Source organism: Neolamprologus brichardi, chromosome 6 (assembly GCF_056152115.1).
Source record: "Neolamprologus brichardi isolate AB-2024 chromosome 6, ASM5615211v1, whole genome shotgun sequence".
NCBI classification, from domain to species: Eukaryota; Metazoa; Chordata; class Actinopteri; order Cichliformes; family Cichlidae; genus Neolamprologus; species Neolamprologus brichardi.
The window spans coordinates 36,231,984-36,251,781 of NC_142109.1; the positions used below are offsets into that span (position 1 = coordinate 36,231,984).

General features: G+C 46.4%; 1 protein-coding gene across 4 annotated transcripts in view; it reads right to left on the reverse strand.

The window, feature by feature from the left end:
• sh3pxd2aa (SH3 and PX domains 2Aa) overlaps positions 1-19,798 on the reverse strand; it is a 102,213-nt gene that overhangs the window by 79,948 nt on the left and 2,467 nt on the right. For all 4 annotated transcript variants that reach the window (XM_087842215.1, XM_087842214.1, XM_087842213.1 and 1 more), the window contains exon 2: positions 9,518-9,598. In XM_087842215.1, the coding sequence (XP_087698341.1) occupies positions 9,518-9,598 (81 nt within the window). The remainder of the gene's footprint in view (positions 1-9,517; positions 9,599-19,798) is intronic.

Here is a 19,798-nt window from a genome sequence, read left to right on the forward strand (position 1 = left end):
AGGGGAGACGTGACAAGTGCGGAGGGAGGCAAACGAAAAAGGGAGACGACAGCGTGAGAGATTTCCTGTTATCTCTGTGCTCCTCCACCTCCACCTCTCCCATGTGTCCTCTCCTGCCTGCTGGTTACTCAGTCCTTGTTTATTAAGCTACAGGCAGCGAGATAAAGCTGGGCTGGGACCGGCCACCGATACTGCAGATAAGCAGCACTGTGAGAACTTCAGTTCAGATGGGAGACGTTCCAGGCGCTAGCAGAGCGTAGATGGCGTCAGATTCAGGAAGCACGCTCGATTAGGCTGAAGTTTCCTTTAGCACGTTTATAGCATTAAAGGGCAAACAGCAGACTGTGTCGGGCATATTTGAGCCCACATTTTAAAACTAAAAAGAGCGAATCTTAGTAACAACTGAGGAGGCCTGATGTCACTGCAGGACACACTGTGGCACATGGATGCAGCCGCTGCATATTCCTGCTATGAGCTGAGTAAATGAGAGAATGAGCACACTCCTCGGTTAATGAGTCGTGAGTGATAAATCGTTAGCGTATGAATCCTAATCTCCTTTCTGACTCTTGGAATTATCATAATTTACAAATGTGCTTAATGTTTTATTCAGTGCGACTTTAAACGGGCGCATAAACTCCACTGCTCTGTGGTACTGCCCCCTGGTGGCCATTAAAAAGAACGTGATGTTAAGTCATGCTAACGGCTTCATGCTGCAAAGCGTTATTAGTGACGTTTTGACCACGAGTGGTGCATCATTTTTATGCGTGGGCCTAGTTTATCACAAAGAGCAGTCCTGCGCCCGGCCTTGCTGGGCCTCGTGCTCACTGGTTCAACCTTAAATAAGATCTCAGTCTCTTAGTTTGGCTCACAGTTCCACTCATATCTGTTCTGGGGAATCGTCCACTCTCACAGTGACTTGGGGGACGTGTAGATGTTACCGTGCCGTCCGTTGGCCCCGGTGACGCTACTGCCAGTCGCTCCGCTTCCTCACTGCACTTATTACTGATTGGAAGGGAGCCGAGTCCAACCCACCAATCAGTGGGTCCTCCGAGTTGCTGCCCTATTTAAGCCCAGCAGGGCTGTGACTCAGGGTGGGCTGTGATTAAATGTGAGCAGTGCACTTTCTGCCTGTGATTCAGTGCATAAATGCTACAGGCAGACACTGGGAGGATGTGCTCTGCTAACAGGCAGATACTGGGTGCAGTTACTCGCTGCTGCCTGAGGCCGGGCCGGGTTTAGACACACACTGCACACACCAGGAGCAAAGGCAGTGGTGCTTTCTTCTTGACGAGGAGTCAGCAGGTTGTAGTTTAGTCCTCCTGTTAGCTTTTTGCTTTACTTCCTGTCTTTGACTTAGCAGCACTCTCCGGCCCTTCAGTTTGTCCCCTTCTTGCTTGTGGACATTAAACATCACCACCAAAACCAACAACATCTGGTTGCACGTCGGTTCTCTCTCCCCCAACTCAGCTGGGACCCGTTCCTGCAAACATTCCCACCATCTGGTTCCTGAAGCGAAGCGGCTTCCCGGCAGCGCGTGAAAGATGCATCTATCCATCTTCTCGATGATCTCTCTGGGATGCATCTTCAGTAATCTGTGGTGGTGGGATCACGGGGGGGTTCGTGTCTTTAAACATTAGACCCAGCCGGGATTAATCAAGCCCCGACCTGCATCCCACCAGCAACCAACCACAGATCAACCTCTTAATCCAAAGTCGCCTCACAGACTGAGGCCCTGATTGGCTCAGTCGTTTGAGGATTTTGCAGAATGGCGTTCCTGCAAAGCCTCTTCCACCAGCTCCTGGTTCTTCTTGCTTGGGCACCAAGTCCCAGATCGATCAGCTGTTTGTGAAGCCCGGTCGGAGTGATGTCATGACGAGCTCCCAAATAAAGTTTAACACACTCGTTGCTTCAGATGGGAACAGTCTTCCTCCACGTCTCAGTCTCACCATGTTTTATACTTCATGCATTTCTTTTTCACCCCACTGCTGATAACATCTGTTGTTCAGTCACTGAACAGTGAAAGCTGCTCTGTGCTCAACAATATCCGGACACCACCCGCCCTCTCTGAACAACAGACGCCGCAGGAGTGTAAAATAAATACTGTGTTATTCACGGTGAACGGAGGCTCGTCATTCTCGGGCAGAAATGTAATGAAAAAGCAAAAAACAAAACCTTGAGCAACTTCTTTGTTCAAAGCTCAGCGTGAAGCTGCCGGAGCTCTCCCAAGTTCTCGTCGAGTCTCCTTCCGAGCTCAGTGGCGGAGAAGAAACACAAACCTGACCAGCTGAGCGTGGAGAGAGGAAAGAAAAGCAGAGCGAGACAGCCAACTGTCAGCTACCACATACATCGCAGGTAACAGGCAGCGAAGGAAACAGAGGAAGCACACTGTGGGAACGTGCAGAGGCCTTTTATCTGCAGGCTGCCTCCGTATCTAATCAAATATTGCAACCGGCAGAGAAGAAGTGCAGGAGGGAGGAAACAGCTGCACAGAAACACAAAACTACTGTAAAAACAGAGCTTTAAGTCTGCACTGACCGAAGTCAGTGACTGAAGTGACAGACGTGCAGCCATCAACTCCCAGCATGCACTTCACGCTGCCAGCGTCTGGGAGCGAGAGCAATCAGAAGCTCAGTGAGGACACAGAAACAGTTAAGCAGCTGTTTGCTGCTGACGACACACAAACGTTGGCGTTTGGAGGCTTTGTGCTCATTATAAAGGCTACTTCATGTCGCCTTCAGCTTAACCACGCGCAGTATTTCTGCTTCGTGTTTCACGTCGACTGTGGCGCTTCCTTCTGCCGCCTCTCTCACGTCCAGTCACGCTGCTGACTTTTTCAAGCCACGGAAACGTCCCACAAACACATGAACTGTGCTCATTCATCCTAAATTTAGCCCCTCTCCCGACCGCTTCGCTGCGACTGTGGGAAACGCTGCATACTCCCCCCCCCCCCCGGCCTGTAGCCGTCTTCTCAACTGCTTGATTGTAACTCAGAGGGACACGTCCAGTGTTCGGCGTGTAGGTGTCCTTCCTCTGCCTCTCTCTTTTCTCACACGCCCATAAATAAAATAAAGCAGCCTCGACCTGAAACAATGGGCTGAGTTACAGTTCGTCCACAAAGCACCTCAAGGACAACGAGGCCGAGCTAGCGCTCTGTCCATTCAGCAGTTTGTCCTCGAGGATGGCATACCGATAATGCCTCGCGGTCTAGACACACGTTTCCATCAAACGGCCCACATAGAGGTCAGAGATTCACGAGTCGGTGACCTTCTTTGTAAGCGATTTGACCACAGCGACTGTGTAATTAGCTGTGCTGAATATATACGCTGCCGTTTCACCAGAAACCTGCTGCTAGCATCTGTTAAGCTGCTTCCAGCCTTGAGACTCAGCGACTAATAAAAGGGATTTTTGGAAAGCCGTAGCATGAAAACCTCCCTGAGCCGCACATTCAGGAGCTGTAGGGAAGCTCGTGCGAGCGCGGACTCGGACAAAGAAGGAAAAGAGTGTTTGTGAAGGCGCGTGGCGACAGAGTACAAATGAAGAGCCTCGTAAAGGCGTGAGTCAGAGGCCTTCACATGGAGAGCCACGCCACAGCTTTAAATAGACAAACTTCAGCAGAGGCACAAGGACACCCGGAGCGCCATCACCCGCTCCTCACGGCTTCCTGGAATACAAAAGGCCGTTTTGTAAAAAGTGACCTCGAAGAAACGCAGATGATCAGAATACTCGTGTCTTCCATCTGCATCACCGTCAGTACCGTCACTTACCGTTAAAGCTTTCATGTTCCAGCTCTCCACTGCTTCATCGCCTCATCATCATCATTCCACCTTTCCTCCCGGGACCGCTGGCTGACCCGGGCTGCTCCCTGTCCCGGTTTCCTGATGATTAACTCAGGCACTTCTGCCAGAGCTGCTCACGAGTCAGGTCTGAGTCAAAACCACATCCGTGCAGCCAGCAAGAGCCAGTCAATGAGGAGGACTGGTGCACATGTCTGTGCTTATGCTTCAGGTATGTGTGCTGGAGGCTTCAACGTGAACTCATGTGGCATCACGGCGCTCGACCGGGACGAGTGGAAACCCTGTCAATGACTCCAAGCAGAGCCCAGCGAGCTGTGAAACACAAAGTTTAACTGCCCAACTATTTATGACGATTTGGGGTTTTAGTCGTCTTGATGAACGTGAGCTGGTCAAAGCTTCGTGGCTAAAGAAGCTCTGAGGCGTCTGCAACAGCAACAAGCTTCACCGGGACATCGAGCAATCATCCTGAAGGAGATGCAAGCTGCTGCTACAAGATGACGGAGCTTCTCCATCTCTGAGAGTCGGCCCAGACACCACTGGGAGGATGCTGGTTTGACAGCCCACATCAGCCCTGCTCATTTACTGGTTGGACACCAATCACAGCATTAACCCTTTAAAACCGGTCAGAGCAGCACGCTCTGTTTTGCGTAACTATTTTTAAATCCCGGTAGCTCTGCAACCACGTAAGCTAGCGCAATAATTTTTTTTGCATATGAAACCGGAGGAGTTGTACTTACATCTTATGCCATCAGCTTGTCCTCGGTCACAGTTTCCTTCCACATATAACTTTGCAAAAACTGCATAAAAAGCACTTGCAGCAACAAAAACATAATATTCCAGAAACACGCTTTGCCGATCCGATCAGCTGTTTGTAACACTTCCTACGTCCATCAGTGTGAACTATCGCATGTCCGCCATGACCTGCCCGAAACCGGAAGTGACGTCATTTTGCGGAAATGTAGTTTTTTACCATCAGGGTCTCATGAGCCTATACTGGTGTTTTTAAAAGTTATGTTTGACTTTATGACTTTCTGTGTGGTTTCTGGGATGCTTAGGACTCATATTGCACTGCTGGAAATAGTTTATTTTGATGCATATGCTGCTTTTTTGCAAATTTGCATCATAATAATATTTATTTTCGTTTTTCCTGCAGTTTATAAAAATTGGTGTATTTCAAAAATAAAACTATGAAGACACAAAATAAATTTCCTGTGGTGGGAAACTATTTTGTGCAACTTTTTTGTATTTACAGTTTTGAGGGATAAGCCTCTTAAATTTCTCTAACTAGAAATATATGTTAAAAAAACAAAAACGATTTTCAATTTTTTTGTAGTTTATTGCACTTTTTTGCAATTTATGTAATTACTATGCACTTAATGCAGACATATTATTAAAATTTAGGCTGTAATGGTTGTATTGATGTATATCAACTTGAAATGCTACCAAAAATGGCTCCACAGCATGTAAAAATATAATATAAGCTCTGGCCGACTTGGTTCTATGGTAGGTCTTAAAGGGTTAATCAGTTTGGCAAACTGGTTCCAGATAGTGAGGGCAGCTACATTAAAATGCTATGTCAAATCAATAGTGACGTCTGTGACTTCCATCAGCAGCAGTTTATCTTTGACTCTTTTCATTATTTAAACATAAACGCCATCGAGTGAAACTGCCGACGCCAAGCTCCAGCCAGAAGAAAAAACACCACCAATAAAGTGATACTGGATGGATGACGGTGGCAGACGGAGGTACGAGCTTTTTTCTAAAGAGTGCGGGATCCAACACACTCCTAACAGAGTGAAAGTGCAGAAAAAATGGTTCCCTCCAGGGCAATTCTGGCAACACTTTGCACTAATATATTCATTCTATTATCCGTAAATGACTTCCTTTTTCACAGAGGGACACAAAATAGCAGGAATATGGCTCCTATTACTTTTAGCTTAACACACTCTCTGTGCTGTGCAGACAGAAGCGCTTTGAAACTGAAGGATTTGTGAACTTCAGATTCAGATTTTGGCCACTCTTCATGTGTCTAATATGAAAGCAGGTGAGCTTCACTGCCCGTGCATTCAGCACAACATAAAGAGCCTGTTTCCGTGACTCAACCTATACAAAGTCAGTCAAAGCAACATCTGTGGTCCCTCTCATTTGGATGGCAGCCTGGAAGCGGGGCCAGTGTTTCCAGGAACACAGCCCGGTCTGGTTATTACTAGGAAACGGTCTTGGAATCCCAGCGGTGTTTGCCAAGGATTTGGTTAAACTGCTCTCCGGCAGTTTTCAGAGCTCCAGTCTGTGTTTTTCTCCCTTTGGGTTACAGCAAGGCGGCTTAAAAGCAGCGGGGACCCCGCAGCAGATAAATGTTTGGACAGGAGAAGCTCCAGGTCTCACTGGAAACAATGAGATCAAAAAGGCTCCATCAAAGCCATCGAGAGAGATCAAAGTCCGGCAGGGAGAACTTCACTCTGAGTGCAAACACCGACAGAGATGAGGATTAGAAAGCTGGCCTGTCACAGCTGCCAGCGGTGGTTTTATTCATGAATGTCACCGTGGAAATGGACACATCAGGAAACCGGGCAGGGGGAGCCGTGCTGGAGCTGATGCACTGCAGTGTGATTTAAAGACAGCATTTGGTACATGTTTGAAATATTTACCAGAAGAGTCTTCACAACAGAGCTGACTGAGAAGCAGCAAACTCTGTTGACACGACTATATTTGACTCAATGAAGGAACAAGTTAGACGACCTTTGGCCCCGTGACATCTCACATACCTAACAAAATCAATCGTGCTGCTGCTGACGGAGTCATTTTGTACAAAGCTATCCAGGAACCATTAAGGCTCATTAGTTTCCTCCCAGGCAATTTGAGGACCTCGCTGTTGTAGAAGGCGAGGTGGATATTAGAGGTGCGAATCACCAAACACCACATCAGTACAAAATTATTATTAATAACTGTTTTATAAAATAGGAAAAACTTCTCTCACTGTCACTAAGACCTGATATAAATGCTGCCATAAGAAGGAGCCAGTCTGCCACCAGTCTGCCACCAGTCTGCCACCAGTCTACCACCAGTCTGCCATCAGTCTGCCATCAGTCTGCCATCAGTCTGCCATCAGTCTGCCATCAGTCTACCATCAGTCTACCACCAGTCTGCCATCAGTCTGCCATCAGTCTGCCATCAGTCTACCATCAGTCTACCATCAGTCTGCCACCAGTCTACCACCAGTCTGCCACCAGTCTGTCACCAGTCTACCATCAGTCTGCCATCAGTCTGCCATCAGTCTGCCATCAGTCTGCCATCAGTCTGCCATCAGTCTGCCATCAGTCTGCCACCAGTCTGCCACCAGTCTGCCACCAGTCTACCACCAGTCTGCCATCAGTCTACCATCAGTCTACCATCAGTCTACCATCAGTCTGCCATCAGTCTGCCTGGTCTACTGCTGAATGACACCAAGCTAGAAATTAATGCAATCTGTTTCTGATATTTCAGCAATTAGCTGTGATAAATCCACAGTCCACTCACGTCCCCACAGGTACAACAAATGTGCCGTCTGAGGCTACTTATGGCATTTGTGGACATTTAAGGACCAGAAAGGAACACATTTTTAACCCATTAAAACCGGTCGGAGCAACACGCTGTGTTTTGCGTAACTATTTTTAAATCCTGGTAGCTCTGCAACCACGTAAGCTAGCGCAATAATTTTTTTTGCATATGAAACCGGAGGAGTTGTACTTACATCTTATGCCATCAGCTTGTCCTCGGTCACAGTTTCCTTCCACATATAGCTTTGCAAAAACTGCATAAAAAGCACTTGCAGCAGCAAAAACATAATATTCCAGAAACACGCTTTGCCGATCTGATCAGCTGTTCGTAACACTTCCTAGTTCATCAGCGTGAACTATCGCATGTCCGCCATGACCTGCCCGAAACCGGAAGTGACGTCATTTTTGCGGAAATGTAGTTTTTTACCATCAAGGCCTCATGAGCCTATACTGGTGTTTTTAAAAGTTATCTTTGACTTTATGACTTTCTGTGTCGTTTCTGGGATGCTTAGGACTCATATTGCACTGCTGGAAATAGTTTATTTTGATGCATATGCTGCTTTTTTTGCAAATTTCCATCATAATATTAATTTTTGTTTTTCCTGCAGTGTATAAAAATTGGTGTATTTCAAAAATAAAACTATGAAGACACTCAAAATAAATTTCCTGTGGTGGGAAACTATTTTGTGCAACTTTTTTGTATTTACAGTTTTGAGGGATAAACCTCTTAAATTTCTCTAACTAGAAATATATGTTAAAAAAACAAAAACGATTTTCAATATTTTGGTAGTTTATTGCACTTTTTTGCAATTTATGTAGTTACTATGCACTTAATGCAGACATATTATTAAAAATTGAGCTGTAATGGTTGTATTGATGTATAGCAACTTGAAATGCTCCCAAAAATGGCTCCACAGCATGTAAAAATATAATATAAGCTCTGGCGGACTTGGCTCTATGGTAGGTTTTAAAGGGTTAAAAAGGTGCATATTTGCACCACATCTTGCACAATCTGTGATCTCTGTGTTTGGCAAAATACACAAAGACATTGGATAAATATTATTTTCACTGTTAGAGTTGCAGGTTTAATCACAGACTGTAACTAGTTTTGCCACCAAACCAAAAAAACTGTCACCACAGGTTCGAGTACAAACCACAAAGGTGTGAATAAGTCCACCTACACAAAGTAGTGCCTCAGAGGGCCGCTGTCCAACCACTACAATAAGGAACTTTGTTCTTTCTGAGTGTATGAAGCATTCATACTGTTCTGTGTTTATTACTTTACCTCTCTCTTTATTCCAGTTTGGGACTAATCAGCTGCAGTAGGGGTGAGGGTCCATTTTTCACTGGTCATCAATGGGACCTTTCAGAAAGGACTTTTCCTCTGCTGATTGAAACATCGTTCCCTGCTGGACGAGCACACTGGAGCTATTGAGATGTGCTCCCTAGTTATTGGTAGACCCCTGGTGCACTCTACATATGGTATCAGCTTGCAGTAGGGCAAAGGTGCGAGGGGGCTGAAGGAGTGCACATAAACATTCTCTCAGTATGGAAGCGTCCATGTGAAAGATACAGGAAAGGTTTTCATTCCCACTCCTGCCTCATTCCAAAATAAATAGTCCCAAAGAGACACCGCAACAACATTTCAAACAAGGGAGTAAAGCGTCTGAGCCAAGACAGCAAAGCAGAAAAAAGCCTCCCCCGTACGAGGCTCTATTTAAAGAAGCCACCAATCAGAGCAGCGCGTAGCATCTAACGACAAGCCACTGCAAAGCCTGGTACATTAAATTTGACTTCCATGTGGCTTTCTTGCTTGTACCATAAAAAAGGCCTGTCAGCTCCCTGACGTTTTGAGGCCAAGCCAGCGACGAGACGAGAAAGGAAGAAGAAGAGCGGGAGGAGAGAGAGGTGCAGGCTGAGGCGAACAAGCCACGTCTCCCCCGCTCCCCCGCCAATTACTAACTCACACATCGATTCATTGAGGCGGCGAGGTGTGGCGAACACGGCCAGAGACACGGCAGCAGCAGCAAACGGGTGCCAGGTTTACACATTAATCTATACAAAACAATGCTGCAAGTTCACACGCTCGACCTGCTGAAGAATACATCAGCGGGCGGCGGCAGCGGCGGGGACTTCGATCCAAGCACGGCCCACACAGGGCAGCAGAGCGGGGCTGACGGGGATTACCTGTAGGTCAAAGAATTTGCTGTATCTTCTGTAGATGATGTGGGAGGTGTTGTCTGAGTAGGTGACATTGATGAGATACACCTGCAAAGACAAAGAAGGCAAAGTTAAAACTGCAGCGTGGTTTAATCTCTTAAATCCAGAAGACTTGTTCAACACTTCCACCTGAAATTCACAAACGCAGCACATGTGACAGAAACGAAGCACCACATAGATCCGCACATAGATGCGCACATAGATGTACACATAGATCCACACATAGATGCACACATAGATGCACATAGATGCACACATAGATGCACACATAGATGCACACATAGATCCACATAGATGCACATAGATGCACACATAGATCCACATAGATGCACATAGATGCACATAGATGCACATAGATGCACACATAGATGCACACATAGATGCGCACATAGATGCGCACATAGATGCGCACATAGATGCGCACATAGATGCACACATAGATGCACATAGATGCACACATAGATCCGCACATAGATCCACATAGATGCACACATTGAGGTTCTTTCAAGTTGCACAAGGTTGGGTTTCAATGCAACAACAACAGCCCGGCTGAGGGGCGATAGAGGGACGCTTGGTAAAGGCAAACACATCATCAATAACTTTACTCGTGATGGTTTCTGTCTGTCCAGCTGCTCTGCTGGAAACAAACTCGCAATCGTTCGCCTAAAGCGCTGATGCATCACAGTAGCTGACGGTCATAAAACCGCCATCCAGCCACAGGATGGACGGTGACATCATCCCTCTCTTCCCCGCACACCGACCTGGCGGCCTTTACCCTGCCAGACGAAGCCACGCTGCAGCCCTGAGAGGCCTGATAAGATTGAGATAGAGTCCATTTATCTGTCAAGAGGAGCTAAGTGATGCTGCCATCATCTCTAATCTAATGAAACATAGATAACCAAGGTAACGGATCCGGAGGCCAAGAAATTTTCATCAGAGACGTTAAGAGCAGGTGGGATCTCTCATTTGCTGTTATAAAGGCGCTCAGAGGAGACCTGGATGTGAAATTACTCGAGTGGATAAGCTGTTACGTAACAGGCTGCACGCTCGAGCTGCCGTGGGCACAATCGAAGATAGTCAATAAAACAACGTTTTTTCCTGCATAAAGGAATTTTTGGCGCAGCCCAAGAAAAAATGTTAAAACAACGCCACCGCCAAAATGACAGGAAGTGAGAATAAATATTAAAATCATCTCTGAATGTGTTTATTAGCAATTTATGTGAAACAACTGTTCACCAAGCAACACGTACAAAGTGCTTCCTGTTCCGTGCAGTTAAAGGTCGAATATGAAAAACAGTGGACAGCAAATCAGACATAAACCTTCATTACAAATGTTTGCTTCACAGAAAAAGGCTTATTTTTACATAAAAGTTCACCTTAAAGTGACTTTAATGCAATAACTTTCAGATCTAAACACAACAAATGTTTAAACTGAGCTCATTTTGGACCCAATGACAACATGTTTTGATGATATTATGTCCTGTAACTGATCAGATAGTCTTCATTCTTCAAAACTGAAACTCTTCCACAGCTTGTAGACGCACCGTCTGATTCTCAAAGATGCTCTTTTTGTACCCGATCATGTGACATGTTACCAGTTAACTTGATTTGTTTCTTTTTAGTTCAGTTTCAGTTTCCAGTCGTTGCCCCATCACGACGTTTTTGAGACATCAAATTAAAAATGTGCTCTTTTTTTCCATGAAACATTAAAATGTCTCAGTTCAAACGTGCGTTTAGATGTTGACATGTTTTCTGTGTCGTAGTGGGAAAAAAGTATCGGTTTTATTTAAAGTTTGTAACTTTTTTTGGAATTTCAGTTTGTAGTTCTCGTTACGTTTAGACAATGAAAGTATTTTGGCTGTGGGAGGAACCCCCGCTCATCCTCGTGGTCGTCGTCTCTGGACTTTAGTTCTTGCAGGTTTGAGGCGACTAAAGCTGCTGAAGTCAAGGTAACGATCGTAACTATGATGACGTTTATCGTGGTTTCAAATCTAGGATGAAGGTTTTTCCCTCTGCTGTTGCCAGAGACGATCCAAACTTCACTTGTGGTGCTGCTGCTGTACTTATAAGCTCCATACATCTGGTAAGTAAAGCAGCACTGTCACCCAGCCAGGGCATTTCAGTAAAGTGGCCTAGACGCAGCCTCACGTATAGCATCAAACAGGCGGTGTGCGTTTCCCCGGTGAGCCATTGCTGCTCTTTATTTCAGCTGACGCCATCTTTTGGGACTGATCTTACGCCATCCCTCCAACCCTCCGTACCTGCCAAGAGTCTCAAGAGCAGCGGCGAGATGAATGAGGTTGAGTCAAAAGCCTCGACGTTGACGCAGGAAGGACAACAGCCCGAACAAAGGAACTTCCGCAACAAAGGAACTTCCGCAACAAAGGCGGAGCGTTAAAAGGCCTCGCTGCTGCGGTACGTTCACTCTCGTGCAAACACGGCTGCTGGCATGCAGAAGCTGCAACTGTCACGCGACAAACGTGCACGGTGGGGTGTCACCACAGTGATTAGCTCTGGCATTTACTGCTGTGAAAATGTGCTCCCGGGGTTGTGCTGAGTCCCAAAAATGGCTCCAGCCACAGTCAGCAACATCCAAGTGTCTCTGTGACGTCTGCAGCGTAAAGAGCTCGTTTTACTGCTGCTTAATATCAAAGAAAGAGTTTTTAAAACTAAATCAGCTGCTGGTTGAGGCGTCCTCGGGTAACACGAGGCCTCGTCCACCTTCAAAGCTTCATGTAATCATAAATAAGGAAGCAGAAACACAAACATGTGCTCTTGGCAGCTCACATCAGACCTGAGGGAGGACGGAGGTTCTGCCCCCGGCTCTTCTCACAGCTTAATTTTGCTTAATGACGATTATTTTTAAGCAGTTTATTTAAAAACATCATTTATAACACCACATCACTGTGCTTAAGCTGGTGCGATTCAAATATCTACCACTGTTAGATTCATCAGAGTCACTGTGCTCAGTAACAGCTGAGCAGCACGATGAAGACGACGAGACGCTGAAAGTAAAAACGTCTAAATAACTACGGCATCGTCGTCTGTATGATTACCTACAGAGTGACGCGATGCAAAGAAGATCGCTTCATTCCCGTGGCTCAGATTCATCCATGACAGGTTTTGGTCCATGTTGACAGCCATGATAAAGACTGTCCTCTGCGCTACAAAAGACATTTTTCCCATGAACTTTGCATAATTTGGGGATGTTTATCTGTAGGACACAGCTGGACACGGTCTGCTGTGGACGCATTCCCACTGTTGAGTGTTTTCAGTTTTATTTGTCATATGCAAGTTAGCACAGGGTTAACATTGCAATGAAATGTGTTTGACGAGCAGCAGTCACTCAGCAGCATGATACAGTAGGAGAAAATTAAATTAAATTAAATTAATTAAATTAAATTAAATTAAATTAAATTAAATTAAATTAAATTAAATTAAATTAAAAATAAAATAAAATAAAATAAAATAAAATAAAATAAAAATATAATAAAATATAATAAAATAAAATAAAATAAAATAAAAAATATAATAAAATATAATATAATAAAATAAAATATAAAAATAGTAAGGAGCTAAATATTAGAGAGACATGGTAAAAGAGAAAAGATGACTAAATATATATGTATCCATAAATATAAATATATGTACACTAGTGATTAAATAAGAAAATCTTGAAAAGAAATATGACGGGAGGGCAGATGGGATATTGCACAGGAATGAGCAGCAGAAAATCACAGTATTGCACTTTTAAATATGAATATGAATAACAATAAAGTGAAGCTGGGTTAAGTGAGTGGGTTAAGTAAGGAAGCTGCCCTGTCCTCCATCAGTGCGAGTCGATGTCACGCCGACGGGCTTGTCAGGCTGTAGTGTGGAGGTTAAAGATGGGCTGACATCCGGTCAGGTAAGTCGTAGAAGAACAGCTCATGATAGAGTTTGGACTTTTCTCTGTTTCTAGAGTTTAAAACTGCAGCGCTGGCATGCTGATGTCATGCTGATGTCATGCTGATGTCATGCTGTCAGACAGAACCATGTGACGAGGATCAGCCTGGATGATCGAGTGTGGGAGACTTGGATCTAACAGCACGCAGCAGTGCAACTTTACCAAGCGTGTGTGTAAACGAGTGCTCTATAAACTCCTCCGACCCTAATGGCATACCAGACTATCATCCTCCCATCATGCATCTGGACCACTTAATTCGACTCGGATGAAAATCCGTGCTGAGCTTAAGTGTAAGACGTGAGCCAGGCGGGAGGACTCAGTGAAAGGATCCAAACCCCAGAAGCAGATGGGTCTGTGACGGCAACCGCAGTGAAAAACACAACCGACGACGTCCCAGGTCTGCTCGAGCCCAAAATATCACGCTTTAACCGAACGTCCCTGAAATAAACTGCACACGCTCGACCCCGCCGCTGCCACCTCTCAGGATAAATCTAGCACTAAACATCGTCTGATTGGCTGCTAATTACATTTGTATCATTTCTGTTTGCAGTTTACATGGTAGCTGCATTTTCCAGACACTCGTGCAACTAAAATAAGGCGAGCTGAGATGACTCAGAGCTCGAGTCCGCCCAGTCGTGAGAGCACAAATGCCCCGAATCAACTGTTCGATTGACTCACTCAAATGTCAGTTAGGAAATAATCTGTCTGCCTATTAAATAAACGCAAATCTCCAAATTAACTCGCATACATGTTTCATCACCACAGACAGCGAGCTAAAAACGCTGCGATTGCTGCACAGCAGGCATGTCGGGACCAGGCGTTGCTGCAAGGCCAAAACCGAGGCTGAGATTTGTGTGAGGTGGTCACGTTAAAACATCTGTGTGATCTCGAGGTTTCTGACAGTGAGCTGAGAATAACCAGGCCTGCGTCTGGAAACAGGAAGGAGTTTGACGCTAAAACCACGAGATTAGGAAACAATGAGCTGCTACAGCTGCTACAGAACAGGAGAAATACATAAGATATATATGTAAGAATAGAAGCTTCTGTTCAGGCGCCACAGCGCTGACGTGTTCGTCCTTCAAACCAGTCAGAAAAAAAGATTCATAAAGAGCGTAAACAAAAACGAGGCCTGGGAGGGAAGCACGTCCCAGATAGGAAGAAAAGCACTCGCACATCTGCTAATCCCACAGAGGAAGAGCTGCTCGAAAACAAAAGTTTTATTCATGCTCTGAAGCAACGACAGAAACACGAGTTCTTACGACTGAACAAATTGGACCTCTGATTATTTCATCGTGTTCATCTGAACCGGTTATGAATATTCATGCCGAGCTTACAGCTCGCTTTATTTCCCCCCGCCTCGCCTCTGCAGAGCGCTCCTCTAATTACCAGGACGTTAAAATAATTCATCGACAATCGCAGATCACGGAGAACGTATAAAAAACACAAAAACAAAACTTACAGCGTCGGAGAAGAGCCAGCACCCAGCCTCGCCGTTTCCAGGAGGAGAAGGCGAAGGAGCCGAGCTCTTGGTGGGGCCCTGAATGTGGGCCCAGCCACTAAATGCGCCGAACCCCGCCTAAACTATATTTAAAGGAACTTATAAAACAGACGGGCGGCACTTTCAGACCATCAAAGAAAAAAATGGAGCTGGAAAAATTCAAGTCTTTCCACATGGAGCTGGTCTAAATATACTCGAGTCTAATAGGGTCACTTAGTCTCTGGGTTCAGCCGAGAGGTTAGCAACTGACAGCAGCGACGCAAACTGTAGGACGGGGGTCTCTGGAAACCCCTCCACAGAAGCTGTGGCCTTTAGCAGCCACGCAGTGATGCTTCGAAACTGTCAGCGAGCCGCTTTGCAGGGGCCCGGTCACGCCTCGCGTGCCCGAGCTGCAGCCGCAGGAAGTCCTGTGCACCTTTGAAGCCTCAATACAATTGCACAATACACAAGAACAATTCTCAAGTTATTCCCGATTAGATTCCAGCGAAGTGAAAAAGCAGACAAGGTCGTGCGCTCGAATAAATCACTCTGCCAACGCCGCTTCAAAGGCGGGCTCTGCGCGGCGGATTCCCGGTTTTGAATTTTAGCTGGTCTGAGTCTGAACATCGGCGCTCGTGTGAGAAACCCAGAGCAACGTTAGACGGCTGACAGAGCCACAACACAAGTTACAGACGCGCAAAGACTTCATATCCTGTGCAGCACTGACGGGCGGAGACAAGTGAAACTAAAAGCAGGGACAGCACGCAGCGAGTTTCCACGCAAGATCACCGAGCTTTCATTTGAGGCCTGAAGAGATTCAGCACATCAACAGCGGTCTGCAGGCGCTGAAGGTAACCTGTGAGGAGCACGTCTGATTTCAGCTGCTGGGAATCTCTGCAGAGCTCCCGTAAGAGGCCGACATCACTGCTCAGCTTTATGCTTGTGCAGGTGCAGTACTGTCACGAGCTCGTGTTTTATATCATATATATGTGTTTTATTTTACAACTATTCTTCCTCATATTGACGATTGTTATTCTCTTCCTGATAAATTCAAAAACAGCAGAGAAATACGAGCAGGTAATACACAGCATGTCTTTATCCTGTCTTCCTTCTCTCACCCCAACCAATCACAGCAGATGGCCCCGCCCCTCCCTGAGCCTGGTTCTGCTGGAGGTTTCTTCCTGTTAAAAGGGAGTTTTTCCTTCCCACTGTCGCCAAAGTGCTGCTCATAGGGGGTCATATGATTGTTGGGTTTCTCTCTATGTATCATTGTAGCGTTTTGTAGCGAATTGAGGAGGAACCAAACGTTACTGAACAGGCCAATCACAGTAGAGATTCTCAGGGATGTGCACATCAGCGCTGCAGCCACAGACGACCAGCACACCTGCGCTTTAATCTGACAGGTGATGTCTGTTGGCTTTGTCTGCAGCTTCCTGCTGATAGCTGCTAACCGCTGCGTCTGGAAACCAAACTGATGGGAGTTTATCTTCCAACTGCCGGTTACAGCAACAGTCTACATCGCTGGATTAACTGTTTAAACTGAAGTTAACTGCTGCTGTACTGTAGCTGATTGCGCTCGTATTCCTCGTAAATCATCCTTGTGCTCCAACTCCACATCCCTCCGTCACTCCGCCTGCTCGCTCACGTAAGATCGAACCGTTTCCCAAACAACAAAACCAAAGCCAGCGCCGTGCAGGCCACACATGATGTCCACACACACGCCATCTCTCATCATCTCCACTTATGACGTCATCGAGAGCCAAGCTGCTCAGAAGAAAGGAGGTGTTCACATGCGTGCCTTCACCAAAAATACAGTCGATCATCAAACGCACGAAAACGACCCCGAGGTCCTGGCGATATCAGCACGGCGTGATGGCGCCCGCCTCAAACGCACTGACACCAGCCGCCGCCCGCTGCTCATCAACCTCTCCCAGACAAAAAGCAGGCAGCCTCGTAAACCGAGTCTGGAAAAAAGGCGCTCTTTTTACTGAGATATCAGCCTGTGTTTGATAGGCCAATAAACATGAGTGTGGACAGCCCTCTGAAGACATGTTTTACGGCGCCGAATAACAGTGTCTTGCAGCCTGGGCCTCGGCGCGGCGCAGGAGTCTCTGGGAAACGAAGCGTTATGGGACTGGGACTTGTAGGGAAACAGAAGCTGAAAGTAAACATGGCCGTGCCCGGCCTGCTTCCTCTTTTATCACCTCCTCCTCCTCCTGCTGCAAACACACAAACCCTTTAAAGAAAGTGTGTGTTTGATTCGCGTTTGCGACTCAGCGGTCCAGTTTTCCCTCTGACAAAAGCCGGGCTGTAATCCCCCCCTCCCCTCCCACAGGATAAGCATTTCCAGCTGGTTTCACAAACATTACAAATGGGATTCAGTGTTTGCCACAGATTGTGTCTTCCTCTCGTCTTCTCCGCCCCGCCTCCCACTTTTCTCTTCTCACAGTGACTCGCCTCGTCCCTCGAGACCGGGTAGCTAGGGAAACTAGGCCACAGACTAGCCTGCTGAGACCGTGGAGCTCCAAACACAGCTCTGAGAAGAAGCTCCTCTTACGCCTTCACTGTACATACGAGTGGCCTGGATAGCGTCAGCGAGCCTTCCTATAGAGCAGGACCGATTTGGGAAGCTCGTGTTACACGACTAATCCGCTCTAAGGGGAAAAGCGCCCGCGCTGCACTGAAACTGTGTCTATATTATCAACAGGAGACCATTAATTCAGTGTCTCCGAGCACCTGCCTGTGGGTGTATTTTCAATTAGCCTGCTAAGAATAATTATTTGCTTTCCGTGTGTGTTTTTGAGGAATAATTTGACGTTCTGAGGAGTGCGTTTATTCGCTTTCCTGCCGAGAGCGAGCTTAGAAGACTGATCTCCTGTCTGTGTATTAAGTATGGAGCTGGAGGCGCACGGAGATCAGCTTAGCTCCAGTTATTTTTATGCTAATGAGCACAAACACTGCAGACAGGAGCAACCGGCCAGCCGAGCTCTGTCCAAAAGACTTTTATCATCCGAATATCTTAAACTAAGCTAAGATAGTGGTTTCCATCCCTGCTTCTTAATCCGTCACTTCTATGTTTAATGTATTAGTGGATAAGGCAGGACAGAGCCAAGATCTGGTGCAGTGACAGCTGACTACATCCGGAAGGATCTGCACCACCTGGTTTTCCTGCCTTTATCCCAACAGAACAGAAGTAAAGGAATATTTGTGTGTTTTTAAAACTCATCCATATGAGGAGATGTGGCTGCTTCGATTGAAGTGTCACTGCAGGTAACCAAAACGCTCCAATCAGGTCCAACGGATGGCTCCACACAGGATGGTCGTCTTCTTTTGGGTCACCACAGCAGAGCCATCGCTCGTCCCTCCATCCCTACTGTCCTCCTCAGGCACACCAGCCCACGAATCTCCTCTGAGGTCTTCCTCTTTTCCTCCTGCCTGGCAGCTCCTTCTTCATCGTCCTCTGTCCAGTATATCCACCCAGAGACACCCTGATGGACTGATCTCTAACCCTGTCCATGCTGGTCACTCCCAGTAAACATCTGAATATCTTCCATCGTCTCCAAACCATCACAGCAGGTCTCACTGCAGCTCTCTGCGCCGTGCTAACCCTAGCTAGCCCTAGCTTAGCTAACCCTAGCTTAGCTAGCCCTAACTTAGATAGCCCTAGCGCTAACTTAGCACTCCAGCCCATCTCCAAATATGCTCACTCCCAGTAAACATCTGAATATCTTCCATCGTCTCCAAACCATCACTGCAGCTCTCTGCACCGTGCTAACTCTAGCTAGCCCTAGCTTAGCTAACCCTAGCTTAGCTAGCCTTAACTTAGCTAGCCTTAGTGCTAACTTAGCACTCCAGCCCATCTCCAAATATGCTCACTCCCAGTAAACATCTGAATATCTTCCATCGTCTCCAAACCATCACAGCAGGTCTCACTGCAGCTCTCTGCACCGTGCTAACCCTAGCTAGCTAGCCCTAGCTTAGCTAGCCCTAGCTTAGCTAGCATTAGTACTAACTTAGCACTCCAGCCCCATTTCCAAATATGCTCACTCCTGGTTTTCAGAAAGCTAAGACGGTGGCAGCCAACTGGTGACATTGAGGCAGTTGCGTCTTTTATTTACAGTCTGTGTGCACTGCAGAACTGTGTGGCTGGACTGTGCTGTGACGCCGGACGTGTCACATGCTCCTAAACAGACCTTAAATGATTGAAAACAAGGTTTTTTTATCTTCCTTCGTTTTCTGCAGCAGGTTCGTTGTGTCCCGGCACACCGAGGAGAATAAGTGCGCTAATTGTGTCCACATATCACTGAGCCTAAGAGCCTGCAGGAATGTAATTGCATATGAGCGAGATCGTGTTCCTTTCATGGTGGTCATTTATTTTGACTTGTTTATGAGCTTGAAATAGGATCTGAAGCGGGGATGTGAGGTGCAGAGCCTCGCCACAAACTCTCGCTGTCACGCTTATAACAAGTGTGGTATTGATGAGCGAGGCCACGGGAGGTGAGCTTCAGCAAAGTAATAATAACCACTGGAGCCTGTCACGAGGGTTCGCTTGGGCCAGAAAGTGGAGAATAAAGTCACTGAGATTCCTACAGGAAAGAGGTTTAATGCAACGAGGCCTTTAAGAGATTATTTCAGCCAGCACATGACTGCAAAAAGGATTATTACAGGTTATCGAGGATGAACCGATCTGGCTTTCACACGAATAAAATCAAGCCACTGTGCACAAACCTGCTCTGCACATGCTCAGTGCGGAGCAGGGTCATCTCACCTTGGCACAAGCTTTTAAAGAGATTAAGATCAAGATTAAGAGACTTAATGTACAGAA